Below are 14162 nucleotides of genomic sequence, written 5' to 3'. Positions count from 1 at the left end.
TTATTAAATGAGACACAGATTATTATTCCAGCAAAAGCACCTTCTCTTTAAACCTCAAACACAGAGTAATGTTTACATCATGTGATATGGATATATTACCATTCAGTCTTTTATTGCATGACTGAATGAGTTAATTATCAACTTTGTTTCAAGGTATTGAATCCTAGGACCAGAAATCGATGACTGCTGCCCTCTTTACAAACAATAATGCTGGATAAACATATTTTTTAAGCTCTCAAAACCTATATTAGTTTAATATTAAGGTCAGCAATAACACTAGTGAAGATGCGATGCCTCTTGGTGAAAGTTTAGATGTGAAAACGTCTTCTCTCAGCTAAAACTGAACCAGACGACAGTTTATTTTTTCATTTTTAATAGCTCTGAAGAACATTATGAAAACAGAACAGGTATAGCCTAAATCATGCAACATGTGTGTTGGTATTTAGGTTGAAGAATGTTGTAAAATATATCTTTCAATGTAGGTGATGGTGGGTGTGGTGAAAAGTGTTATTTGCATGTTTTACCGTAGTGATTTACGCAGTCACAAAATACATTCATCCAGGTAATGAATTAATGGGAGAAACTTTCTCATTGTTATTTTAATATGGCTCGAAATGATTATTGACATAAAACATGGAATATGAAATAGAACAACAGACTGAAACTTCAGAGCAAGCTGAAGCAGGAAATAAACGAGCAAGTAAATACAAGCAAAATAGGCGATGGTGAATTGACATTCAGAAATTCTAACCATGTTATTTGTGTCAACTTCACAGTAAATGGTCCAATGAGTAGCCTTTGGACCTACAGTATAGTCACATGCATGACTGAAACCTGCTCTTTCAACTCTGGCAAATCCCAACACTTTCACACACCGCAGGCGGAATATTAAATGAACTGTAGATACATTGATCACATCGCGGCCTCCTTGGCGCTCACATGTTTGTCTTTGCAGTGTGAACAGACTAAGCCCCTCTACTCAGCTGTCATAATTTGTTAACGAGTCTTTTCAGGGAGGGAAAAAAGAAAAAGAGAAGACAGAAAAAAAGAAAAGAAAGCTCTTCACGAGTGACTGAAAGCAGAGGTCCATCCAGAGAGGGAACCCAGGGGCGACATCAGACCGATTTCAGACCAGCCCGTGATGGCATCTCTGTATATTTTAATATTAATGACCCCCGGCCGCAAAGCCGCCTCTAAGCTTCCAACAGGTGCCCCCAGCCCCACTCGAGTCTGAAAAACTGGGATCATTCAACATTCCGCTATCCACCACCACCGGTCAATAAAGACTGCAAATGAAGAGGATGAAGGCAGAGAGGAGGAGGAGGAGGAAGGAGAGAAAAAAGACATAAAGAGTGGAAGGGGAGTTAGAGAGTCAGCCATCTCTTGCAAATAAGTTTTTGAGTCACTTTCCCCAGCTGAAACACGGGTCGATATTTTCCCCCCCTTGAGAAAGAGATTGACTTTTGTTTGGAGTTTGTGAGAAGTGGGAATCAGAAGCGGGACAATGGGACTCCCCACGGCGAGAGGCTGAGAGGAGCCATCTCAAATCAGTCAGCCAGGGGACTGACTAATCCGTCCATTGTCCCTCCCCAGCCACCGGCCGCACATCAACACATTCGCCCCCCATTGTCCCCCACCCTCATGCAGCGGGATTTGCTCTCCCCAACAGCCAGTTTTGTCCAAGGCAGTTCGAGCGGAAGTTTCTCACTGACAATTTGCCCCAAATAGATTTGTCAGAGCGTCCAACTGCACCGCACCGACTTGTGGGTTTCTGGGTTTGGGTCCCGGGTCTGTGTTTTTTAGGGGAACCAACATGGTGAGGCCTTTTACTCGTGCATGTAAATGTGCGCATGGGTTGGTGTGCGCGTTGGCACAAGTGTCTCAAGGTCCAGATTACGCAGTGGCGAAGGAGGAGATGCAGTGTGGTGGGAATGTTAGGATACTAGGTGTGGAAATGCAGCAAGATGGTTTTACGAGAGAGGTGGTGTTTCTTGATAGATATGTCTGGCACCAACACTGCCTGCCTGAAGTGTAAAAACGCACAAAATATCCATTTGTTTTCTCCAAATAAAAACAGTCACAGAGAGAAAAACAAACTGTACATCTTTTTGATAGAGGGATTCAGTTGAAGCGATTATGAGCCAACTCACTGTCCTAAAAATGGATGTTAGGTGAAATAATACCACAAAATGTGAAAAAAAATCCATTTTTAAACCACTGTTTTCCTATTTTGTAGGTTATCATAACTATTGCTTAACTGCAGTGCAAAGTTCAGTGTCCCTTATTCATCAGCTGTCATGATTTAGCTTCTAAATAAAGATTATTGAGGGTCAAAGAAATGTGTTCATGAGAGTTCTGCTGATTGTTCGAGGACACATCCATCTGCTGAAGACTTTCTAAAACATTACAGTTAAATGTGCGATTATGTGATATCACAACTAGTTTGGAAGCCAAATGTGGTCCCATGTGCAGGTTTGATGTGGAAAGCTGAACCCTCGCATCCACTCAGTGAGCGTTCACTGATTTTGAACACATCTGAGGCCCCTTTGAATTGTGAGTAAACGCTTAGACAGGTGACCTGCATCCGTTTAATAACTCCTGAGGCAGAACTGTCCGTGGTGCTGAAACCACACTCAATATTTCTACTTACTTCAAATGGTGAATCTTATTTGAGGCCATGCCGTTTATGTATCATATGACTTTTGCAGCTGTGCTTGACAACCCTTTCCCTGACTGTGCGTTTGCCATCACAACAGCAGCTGAACTGTCTCCTCCAGTGAACAGCAGCAGCAGCAGTAGCGACCGCAGGCTGAAAGGTGGCTATGATCTCCCCCGGTCGGTTTTAAAGGATGCACGGCTTGCATGGGCCTTTGGTCGGCTTGAATTCTCCTCATTATTTGCTCTCTGGAGCTTAGTGACTTCTCCCTAAAGCCAATTGGTTTACGCCTGGGCGGTTAGGGGCCTGCATAGTGATAGCAGTGCATAAAAGATGGTCCGACTGTGGCCTCCAGTCGGTGATTCTCTGCGCGCAAAATCAAGCAGAAATGTAATTCAAACAGCAAAATAAAAAAAAGGAATTTCTAATAATCGTTCAATCCTGTTTTGATGTAAGATTGATTTTTTTTTAGTAATTTTTGTATCATTAAATGTGCGAATGGGAAAATCAACAGGTGCGTAAAAGTGTGTATCTACAACATCCTCACGTTAAATCTGCTTTTCCAGGTGTTTTACCACAAGCTCCTTCAGATGTCCAACACACACACACACCTACACACACACACACACACACACACACACACACACACACACACACACACACACACACACACACACACACACACACACACACACACACACACACACACACGTTTATAGTCTCTCTGCATTGTTTTGCGCTGACTTCTGCCGGACTCTCTCGTTTCTCGTTGTTAAAGTCCATCCTATAGCATGTCAAGTATCCGCATACTGATGCAGAACTCCTCAGAAAACAGATACACAATCCACTGCCTCCTTTTGTTCGCGTCATTTCATTGACTGTTGGAGGAGAAGAGAGTCACTAATACAAAAAAAAAAGTGAAAGAAGGCAGCCCCGGCAACCATGATGTTGGTTATATTTGTGTAAAGGCTATCAGTGAATGACGAGGATTAGGACGAGTTAAGGAGATTATGTCACACATTCACCATTCAGCCTCCCCAGCAGCCACCCACACACACACACGCACACGCACGCACACACCACATACATGAGAAATAACTGAAAATGTTATTGATCTGCTATAATGGCAATCAAATGACTTCATTAAGAAATATGCATTCCTCCCCTAATTTTTAATAGATATAGTTGTGTAATTTAAAGGCTTTTTCTGGTTTAACAGAAAGCAAGAAGCTTAATCCTTTAAAAACATGAAAAGTTGAAAGAAATCAGTCCACATTACAATTGCATTTATATGTGAGGTCTTTATGGGAGGTTTTAAAAAACACAATATGTGCCTCTAAACTTCCCATTGAGGGCCAAAAGCTCTCTATGTGTCCCTTCAAGGGAAAAAAATCAAAGGAATATTCTAGTGATTTCTCCTCGGGCTTGTTAGGCTCCAGCAGTAGCTGTTCAGCTAAAGGGCAGGTTGAAAGACACAACAATGGCTAATTGCAATTAACTACGCCTCTCCGCCTCGCCCCTGTCCGCTTAAATCGACACTTTGTGCGTCCATATGGCCCTCAGTGTACCGTGGGAATGAACACAATTAAAAACAGAATATGGATTTCTGGAGTTACCCGGCGAAAGCGCAGCAAGCTGTCAAGGTCAGGGTGTCAGTGAGCGGGACCCTCCGGACAGACAGACAGCCGCCGGACACGGTGCGCACCAACGACGGTGTCCAAAAGCGGACGAGAGGGACGAGAGGGACGAGAGGAACGAGAGGGACGAGAGGGGCTGCTGGGGGGACAGACTGGAAGACCGATTTAGAGAGCTTAAAAATGTGATCAATCAATTTATTAGGACGAATAGAATTATTATTATTATTATTATTATTATTATTATTATTATTATTATTATTATTATTATTATTATTATTATTATTATTATTATTATTATTATTATTATTATTATTATTATTATTATTATTAGAGGCAGAGCTGGTCAAAATGTGATAATTGTACGTTTCTTTCATATCAGAACGGAAGTAAAATGCACTAATTAAGATGAATGGAGGATGTGTGGTAAAAAAATAAAGAATTGAATGTAAGAAAAGATAATTTCATGGACAATGAAAAAATAAATATCTTAAATGTGGATTGTTTTGAACCACGGATGTGATGTTTGTGTTAATCTGTGCAGCACAAACAAAGCAAACTAAAGAAAAAACAAGCACATGGATGTTTCCATTTGCTTATCAATTATATTAATATATTCAGCTTAAAATGCGCAATACACTATGTTGTTTAAAATGCAGAGGACTTGTGCTCTTGATGCAACAGGGGAAAGTCAACACTTTCAATGTTGTGTGCAAGTTTTATGCATTGACTATTTTACTAACTGAACTGAGTTTTTTGTTTTTTTGCACTTCCTTTTCTCAACCATCCTTGTTTTTGCCTCACGGTACCTGAAAGTAAATCTGTATTTCCCTCCACCTGACGAGCTCTAACCTCACACTGACCATATCGATCAATCGATTGCAAATCCTTTGAATGGAGCGCCTTAAAGACCTGCAACAGGTTGAAAAACGCTGTGACCATGACGCTCAAAACAGTTTTAAATTGACCCAATAACAAAGGAAAAGATGGAACAAATCCTCCCAGATTGCCCTGAGAGAAAATAAGAGAAGCGACCAAAAAATATACAAATGTCCTCAATATCACATTGTTAATTCATCTCTTGGAATTTGCAACCTCTAATTACTAAGAACACCTCCAACGAACTGTTGTATATATATAAGAAAATGTTTCCAGTTTAAGCGGATCCAGTTGTTCTGACTGATCGGTGTCTGCAGCGGGGCACAGGCATTTATCCTTGGATCGAAAGGACTGCATGTGGAAGCAAATGTTCTTGTGTTCGTGTAGGAAAAGAGGAGCATGACACTGTTCGAGGTCTGAACCCCTCCCCAACAGTCTGAACCCCTACTTCACCTCGCACTCCTGTATCTGGTAATAACCTCTGATTAGTGGTCTGCATGCCTCAGCAGTCCTGGAAATATTTACAGTGGTCATGACTGCAAGTTTACAGCTGCATTGTCTCAAGTTTTATGCATAAAGGACGTTTTAGTCTGCATTTCTTAATATGCTATGTGATTTTTTTTTTTATTGGACATAATTTAGGCTTACTAGTACTGATTATTATTATTTGTAGTAGTGGTATTACTATGCTTCTGTGCGTAATGGTGAAATGGTGCGTAAAAATAAATCTATAGATGGAAGTTGTTATTAATATCGTTATTAATATTGCAGAAAACATACATGCAACACGTGTTTATTTGTTGTTTGCAGTGGCTCTGGATCTATGAGGCACTTCACATCAGTTGCACACACATTCACACACACACACACACACACACACACACACTCCCTCACACGCCAGTGACGTCAGGCTAGAGTTTGGAGTAGAAAGCCAAGTGGATGAAGGAAGTGGAGATCTCCACCCTCCAGCCTCCCCCTGACACTTCTCATAAATATTACCAAGGCTTATTCAGGGGAACTCGCACTACAAAGTCACATCGCGTTCTGGGGTTTAACAAGCTTTCACCTGTCAGAAAATACAATTTTTTTTTATATACCTTTCTGCTTTTGCGTTCTTTCTTTTTACCCTGCCGGTTTGGCACCGTCGGATGCGCTCCAGGTTTGGTTTTTTCCCCACCGCAACTCCCAACTTTGTGCACCGGAGCTGGAGGGCTGGTGTCGCCGTTAACCGGAGCTTCCAGGTCGGTTCCCTGCGTGTGGAAGAGTTGCTGATACAATGTGCAGTCCCGTGTCTTGATTCTGGAGTTGTTCGATCGGAGGTTGAGTCAACTTTGGGCTCCGGACTTCGCCGATTTCATCGCTGCTGCCGGTGAAAGAAGCCCAGAAAAGTGCTGCGCTTTCACACATTTGACCGTTTCTGTCATCGAGAAGAAGAGAAGGGGGAGGTTTTTCCATTCAGATTCTTTTAAAAAAAATATACCAAGAATCCATGATGAGCAAACCTACCGGCTCAACAAGTGGCTGTTTGGATATTCTGAATGTCAAATCAAGTAAGTTTCGTTCATGTCTTCCGTGTGATTGAATAGAACAGGCCTGACATGGAGCAGGTAAGAAAAATGAAAGTTAACAAAAAGTAGCAAATGCTGTCTGCACCCGAGTTATTTCTCACATCATCTGAGCTCCGTTACAATAATTAAATCAGTTTATTCTTTGCAAAAAAAAAAAAAACCCCGAGCATATCGATTCAAGTCTCGGGTTGGTTTCTTGCTCAGATCCACGGCTGACTAATTAAAGCGCCTGATAGCAAAAACTATGGAATCTATTTCTGTACATGTGCCTTCCTTTAACAGAGATAATGGATCAGATAAAGAAAATAGGCCTAATAAGCTGCATCCATGTTCCGAATATTCCTCCTCAAGAGCCCCACTTGCCTCCCACTTGATGCCACTTGTTGCCTGTAATTTCATTTTCAGTTAAAAGGATAAAAGACGCAGTAAACAGAGAGCTATTTCATCTCTGATAGTATAAATTCAGCTTTGAGATTATTTTCTTCCTGCACTGAGTCAAATCTTTTGGACAAATTCGTGCTTTTTCTGTCTCAGTGCGTGTGCCCAGAATTTCTCTGCTACTGCAGGAGATTTTAATTGAATTCACCTTAAATATGCTCATTGATTTAGATTAAACTATGGATTGTTTATGTAGTTACTGATTTACTTATGGTTTGCGGTTTTAAATCTAATTATAATCCAAGTATTATTATTAATCTGTGCAATTATCCCTCTAGGCCTCACTGTGAATTCAAATTTATTCAGACTCTGATTATAATAAAGGCCTAAACTGGGCTGTTATCCTACTTCAAAACATTAAAGTTAAATTTACATTTGCGTTTCTTTTAGTAGTTTTTAAATACAAAAGTTTCTGTTAAACTGTTGCTTCTGTTTAATTCTCTGGTGCTCAAATGTGCTAAGCTGCTGTAAATAACTCAGATCTTTTTAAATTAGAATAAAAATCCTAAATCAATTGTTTTTCTGATGGTGATAGGAAACCTTTCCTTCTCTCAGTAAAAGTGAATTTCCAGCATTATTTTTCGCCTTGATGGTGATTACGTTAATGGAATATGCCATATATCTTCAAGCAATTACTGCACACAATGGAGACGCACTGGACCCCCACAGTGGGAAGTTAAATACATTTCCCCCTTTCACAACAAAATTCTGCCGTTTTTATTTAATTGACTCTCAGCAGCCAAAGTTTAGTTTTTTGCTGGAGCCTTTCTTTGGTGAAATTTCTCCACTTTCGTTCATCTTTTAGTCGAATTCAACTTTGGGAGCGCGCAAATGAACCTGACTTGCTTAGATTTGGTTTATTAAATATCTATAGAAGTCTGTCCAATAAGATTTTTTTTAATTGTCAAACCGAGGATTTACAATGCCTTTATCTTGCCCGTGGGACTTATTTTACACGAATTACTCCCGTGATGAGAAGATGACTTTCAACATGTCATCTTTCGCTCTTAAATAAACTATTTACGCACATAAATGCTGCATCAAAATTTGATTCTCTGAGTCTTATGGCAATTACACGGCTGTGGCCTATAGTCAAATAGCCTCCACGGCCTTCTGATTCTCAATAAACAGCCAACTGAAGTCCTATAACTCTCCCCTGAAGTCATTGTTTTTGCTGCTGAGTAGTTATTCCCATGCTACCCTTTTTGACGGGTCACTGGTGAATCAATGAGCAGGTGGCAAAACGTCAGTGTAATTACATAGACGGCTTTTCCCTCCAGAATAAGGGGGAAAAGCCTCCCTCATATGCATACAAATATACTTCTTTTTAAGAGATTTGAATACAAAATCTTCACAAAAAAATCACATTTTTTTCATCTACACCAGGGTCGATTTACATACACTTCATTTGAGTTGGTGAAACGAGTTGGTGTGCATTATTCTCATGGTGCAGTGTCACTCCCTAATCCTGGGGCCTATAGACCTGTGGGATAAAGCAGCTGTCGAGTCCCATTATGAAGTGGAGTTGGCAGCTTGTCGAGATCCAGGCAGTCAGACGAGGTTCAATGGGGGAAAATCATTAAGTTAACACTTTCCCCTAATGTCTCCATTGTGCGCCCTCAGACCATTGTCTTAGAGAGCTCAGATATGACGCTTCCCACCGGACTTTATTCTTGAAATGTGCGCACCGAATTCCCATGGTCATGGTCGGACGAGGCGCGGTGTGTCGTCCAGGGTGCATGTGTGTGTGCGTGTGTGTTAGTGGGCGTGTGTGTGTATTTTGTGGGGTTGTCTGACAGAAATAAGTAATTTATTAAACGATATTTTAATTGCTCCAGTGTATCTAAAAAGAGTTACTTTTGGGATTTATTGAATGTTTACAGGGCGAGTAGTTAATCTAACACAACTGCGAAACTCACCTGACTGAACTGCACAGCTAAACTGCAAAATTTTGAAGGTGAAGTCACAATTTTTGTCAACTTTTGAAATTCTTCTTGCAAATTATCCACACCCTAAACATATTGTCGCGTTTATGTAAGGCTTTAGCCGTTTCAAATGAGCTGAGTATCTTCCAGTGCTTGATAATTCAGTGAACATGCCATCTAATCGACATTTGGGCCTTCTCCAGGTCGTATTCTGGACATCCCATGTAAAGTGTGCGGCGACCGCAGCTCAGGGAAACACTATGGTGTTTACGCCTGTGACGGCTGCTCGGGATTCTTTAAGAGGAGCATCCGCAGAAACCGGACCTACGTCTGTAAATCTGGATCGCAGGTGAGGCCTCCTTGTAGTTTATTTAAGTGGTGAACTGGTGTTTCTGTGATTTACACACTGGGCTGAATTGTTTATGGCAAACTGCACTTACTGTACGCGAGTTCACATTCGCTTTTGTCGCTTTTTGGCACATGTGAATGGAAATCCAAGCAAGTTAGAGAAACAAGCGACTAAAATTATTTGGCCAAGTGAGCATTTGGTGCACTGTTGTGTCTAATACTTTCTTACATTCACCAAACAACCTAAGCTACCGGTACTGCATTTATACTCAAAAAGGCTAAGTGTCTGAGTTTCATCCGAAAAGCATTACCAGCTTTACGCACGGAATGCGCATTTTACGCGCAGATTTCGGTTTGCTTTTTCCCTTGGAACGCGGTGTTAAGTCTCCCTTGATGAACGTAATTGTGTCATGACTGCACCATTAAGTACTGGGCTAAACACCTCGCTGCCGTAATATATCAGGTGTAATCCAATCTAATGTGATGCCTCGGAGGATTTAGGCAGCAGAGGGCGGGATGGAGTACTTATCTCTCGGGATGAAACTGCTCTGGAGCGGCAGGGGAGCAGTTCCATAACATCAAGATAATAGCGTGATCTTTCACCTGGAGATTGGCCTCCCAGGAGGATAATAGCAAGAAGATTTCTAATAGAAATTTAACCAGAAGCTGTAACACTTCTCTCTCTCTCGCTCTTTTTTTCTTACCCCCTGTTTTTCTCTCTGTACAGGGTGGTTGTCCCGTTGACAAAACTCACAGAAACCAGTGCAGAGCGTGTCGTTTGAAAAAGTGTCTGGAAGTGAACATGAATAAAGACGGTAAATGGGCTTAATTGAATTATCACTTTGAGCACAGAAACGCCATGCTGTGGAGTTTGGATTGGAGGTGGGCAACTCGCATGGAAAAGAGTATTAAGGGCTGTTAATCAAGGCTCAAAAGAAGTTGATAATTAGGCTACCTGCCCTCAACCTGTTTTACATTATTTACACTCTGTGGGAAACTCATTACAGCCAATTATTTCTCTTTCACATCGAACATTTGCATTTTGAGTCCTTAAAATTTAGCAACAATTATAGTTTAATAAGTGTTAACTGTGAAACTGCAATTAAAAAAAGAGCAATTTACCCTTGCAGAAATCATTCCTTCACTGTGTCTGCTGTGTCCCGCTCCACAGCCGTTCAGCACGAGAGGGGGCCACGGACGTCCACCATCCGCAAACAGGTCGCTCTGTACTTCAGGGGTCACAAAGAAGTGAACGGTTCCTCGACGCATTTCCCCGGATCCTCGCTGCCCGGGCCTCCCTTCTTCACCACCGTCACGCAGCTGGAGCCTCACAACCTGGAGATGAGCACAGTGGCCACGACACCCGAGAGACAGGCCATCGTGGGTCTAGCACAGCCAACCCCGAAGGTAGGCTGGGGTTTGACATTTATTTAAACAATCTGCAATATTTTCACACCTGATTTTATAGCTGAAGGTGTTGCTTGGCTTATTTAAACAATATAAATGAGACACTGTCGTGCGTAATTCGTGTACAGAATATTTTCTTGGCTCCTGTTTTTGCTGCCATTTACAGGATTTAAAGCTGTGTTTGCAAATTTTAATTGCTCAGATGTGCAATTCGGTAATAGTTTATGATGTTTGTATTACAGCCTTCCCAAATGTTATTATAGGATTACAGTTTTTTTCCCCCGTGAGGGTTAGAAGTTGAAATTCTTGTCCAGATTTAGCAGCCTGTAAGAACCACAAATCCGCCAATTAGATTTCTCACTGTAAATCCCCCACAAGCAACACTAATAATTATAAAACCAGGTGCTGGGGCTTGGAATTTGACCTTTGTTGTTCACTATTCTCTGAACCGCCTTTCTTTCAAACATAAATTGACACATGGTGATAATGATGATGCTCTTTTTTCTCTCTCTCTCTCTCTCTGCAGTATCCCCACGAGGTCAGTGGCACCCCCATGTACCTGTACGAGGTGGCCACGGAGTCTGTGTGCGAGTCGGCGGCGCGCCTCCTGTTCATGAGCATCAAGTGGGCTAAAAGTGTGCCCGCCTTCTCCACCCTCCCATTATCTGATCAGGTACGATTTGGATTGAAGGGCTGAGGGAGAATTTCAAGCGTTTTAAATAAGATCTATGAGTGTCACCCTGCTGCAGGGATCCTTTTAAACTGGAAACAGGTGCAGGAAATCTATTTAAAGCGAGATTTAATGGAAGAAATTGAGACTTCAACACTGGCCAAAAGAAATACGCACCATATAGAAATAATGCCATATTTATGTAGGGATTACTGTTATTATTGTGCTTAAAAATGCCTAAAATAAAATAAATCGTGATTTCATTAACAGCTGATTTTGTTGGAGGACGCATGGAGGGAATTATTCGTTCTGGGCATTGCGCAGTGGGCCATTCCCGTGGACTCCACTACTCTTCTTGCTGTTTCTGGTATGTAAGAAGCTTGAGAGCGCTTATGTGAACACCCAGGAGCTGCAAATGGAAACATGGCTGGGCTGTACTTTTATCCCGTATGGTGACATTTCTGTTTTCTATATTTATCCAAAAAAAGGGATGAACACTGAAAACACGGAGTCTCAGCGGATGAACAAGATCATGTCTGAGATTCAAGCACTTCAAGAGGTGGTGACCAGGTTCAGGCAGATGCGTCTTGATGCCACAGAGTTCGCATGCTTAAAATGCATCGTGACGTTCAAAGCTGGTGAGTAGCTCTCTGCGCATTTTACGCATTTTCGGAGCTGAGAAAGCACGCGTAAAACCAAATCTGGAGAAGAAATGGGAATGAAAACAAGAGTTGTTTATAGCAACAATCCTGTCTGTCTTACAGTTCCTACGCATGGCAACACTGAGTTGAGAAGTTTTCGCAACGCCAGCGCCATCGCAGCACTACAAGACGAGGCCCAGCTCACTCTCAACAGTTATATACACACCAGGTATCTACCGCATGCTTTTACGCATCTGACGCTCCATCTTCTGCAGCTACTTAGATTCATTAAGTTAATGAGGCAATAAGCTGCTCATTGTAATTCTGCAGCTGTGCAAAGATGCAGCTCAGCTATTTGCTACAGGTGTGCGCTAATTGGACAAGACAGTGTTGCGCAAAGAGCCGGAGGAGGGAGGGGAAGAAAGACGAGGCTGCTTTTGACCCCAGTCATGTGTTCCAGGTACCCGACTCAGCCTTGTCGCTTCGGCAAACTGCTCCTGCTCCTGCCGGCGCTCCGCTCCGTCAGTCCGTCCACCATAGAGGAGGTGTTCTTCAAAAAGACCATCGGCAACGTGCCCATCACCAGGCTCCTCTCCGACATGTACAAGTCCAGCGATATATGAATTCTCAGCATCGGAAAAAAAAACTGGAGATGTGAAGGCCCGCGCACACACATACACACACACACTCACACACACACACGACAGACCGTCAAATCATAGCAGCTGTAGCCATTGGGCTGATTTTTTGCTGAGCACAAAATCTCTTAGGCTGTCTTAATATAGCCTATTTAGTGCTAGAGGGTCCACTGAAACAAAGACTGCAAGCCTGTTAACAGTTGCTCTAGTTAAGGATTAGCGTGTCATTATTGAACTGCCTGTATGATTCCGAAAATTGCAATCTGTGCTGTGGGCAAACAGCGTTGAAACATCACCTACAGACTCTGGAGAGCACCTGCCAAGTCCGTGTGGGAAAGAGATGTTGTATATTAAGATGTTTCTCGAGTGTCTGTGAGACCAATGAGCTTGACGACCAATTCAATCTTTTATTGCTGTGTTCAATCCCAATGGAGGAAACCAAAAAAGAAAAAGAAAAAAAAAGGATGACGCATGCGTAATGGTGGGGACGTGAGTCGCTGTTCCTCGAACCGGTGCTGAAACCAAACGCAACAATGAAGAGGTGCCAGCTCTGAGAGGAAAGGGACTTTATAAAGGATATGCTTGCGTTGCCTCCTGACTATAAACGTACATTCATCTGACGATGGTGTCTGTATTTAAGTGGCTACTGTCCTGTTTGTGTTGGTGTGTCCTGTCTGAGGCGCAGCATTAAACATGTTTAGGTCGACTTTGTGGAGTTAGACACTAACACTGGATCAAACAATATTCAGCACTTGGAAATGTTTTCTTTTTGTTTGTTTCGTTTTTGTGGCCTGTGATGTTTTTATTCTGCTGTAAATATCTGGAGTTATGACTATTTCGAGTTGTAACTGGAGAGAATAAAATACATTGAATTAAACAGTTTTCATAGATCTACAGTAAAACTAACAGTAGCAGTTTTGAAGCTTGTTTATACTGCACAGCAAAACAGTTATTAGTGTTTCACATATAAATAACTACTGACTCTAAATACTCCATGGTAACAGTTTATAATGGGGGTATAAAACACATGCTAAATGATTAAGAGCTAATGACTTGTTGATTTAATGCAGGATGTAGTACGGATCCCTGTAGCTCATAATTAAGAAATAATCAAGTCACTGTGAGTGCCTCAGTTAATTCAGCTACCTCTTACATTACTTTATGTGCCACCAAATGAGCTAAAATCCACTCACATAAAAGGGGGCATTTCAGATCAATGTCTGTCTAAAAATCAGAGCAGCCTTTGTTTTCACAGCAAATATGAAGCTCTTATCAAACTGCAGGTTCAAATACAAACATCCACATGTTGCTGCACAAACTAATATTTACGTCACATTTTGAGTTTTTCTTTTTCAAAT

At 41.7% G+C, this 14162-nt stretch overlaps 1 protein-coding gene across 1 annotated transcript; it reads left to right on the top strand.

Moving 5' to 3' along the window:
• Positions 1–6143: 6143 nt before the first annotated feature.
• On the top strand, positions 6144–13681 carry nr2e1 (nuclear receptor subfamily 2, group E, member 1). The gene is made up of 9 exons (XM_023287668.3): positions 6144–6719; positions 9304–9449; positions 10176–10263; positions 10620–10855; positions 11382–11528; positions 11796–11892; positions 12014–12163; positions 12290–12395; positions 12627–13681. Exons 1-9 carry the CDS (start codon positions 6659–6661, stop codon positions 12787–12789), a joined length of 1194 nt encoding a protein of 397 aa, XP_023143436.1. The 5' UTR covers positions 6144–6658; the 3' UTR covers positions 12790–13681.
• The last annotated feature ends 481 nt before the right edge of the window (positions 13682–14162 follow it).

The sequence above is a fragment of the Amphiprion ocellaris genome, chromosome 12 (genome assembly GCF_022539595.1).
Source record: "Amphiprion ocellaris isolate individual 3 ecotype Okinawa chromosome 12, ASM2253959v1, whole genome shotgun sequence".
Taxonomy (NCBI): domain Eukaryota; kingdom Metazoa; phylum Chordata; class Actinopteri; family Pomacentridae; genus Amphiprion; species Amphiprion ocellaris.
This window is presented reverse-complemented; position numbering and strand designations above follow the sequence as displayed.

Coding starts and splice junctions, on each gene's coding strand:
- nr2e1 (XM_023287668.3), top strand. CDS start 6,659: ATGATGAGCAAACCTACCGGCTCAACAAGTGGCTGTTTGGATATTCTG. Junction 9,450..10,175: donor TCTGTAAATCTGGATCGCAG/GTGAGGCCTCCT, acceptor CTCTCTGTACAG/GGTGGTTGTCCCGTTGACAA. Junction 11,893..12,013: donor TACTCTTCTTGCTGTTTCTG/GTATGTAAGAAG, acceptor ATCCAAAAAAAG/GGATGAACACTGAAAACACG.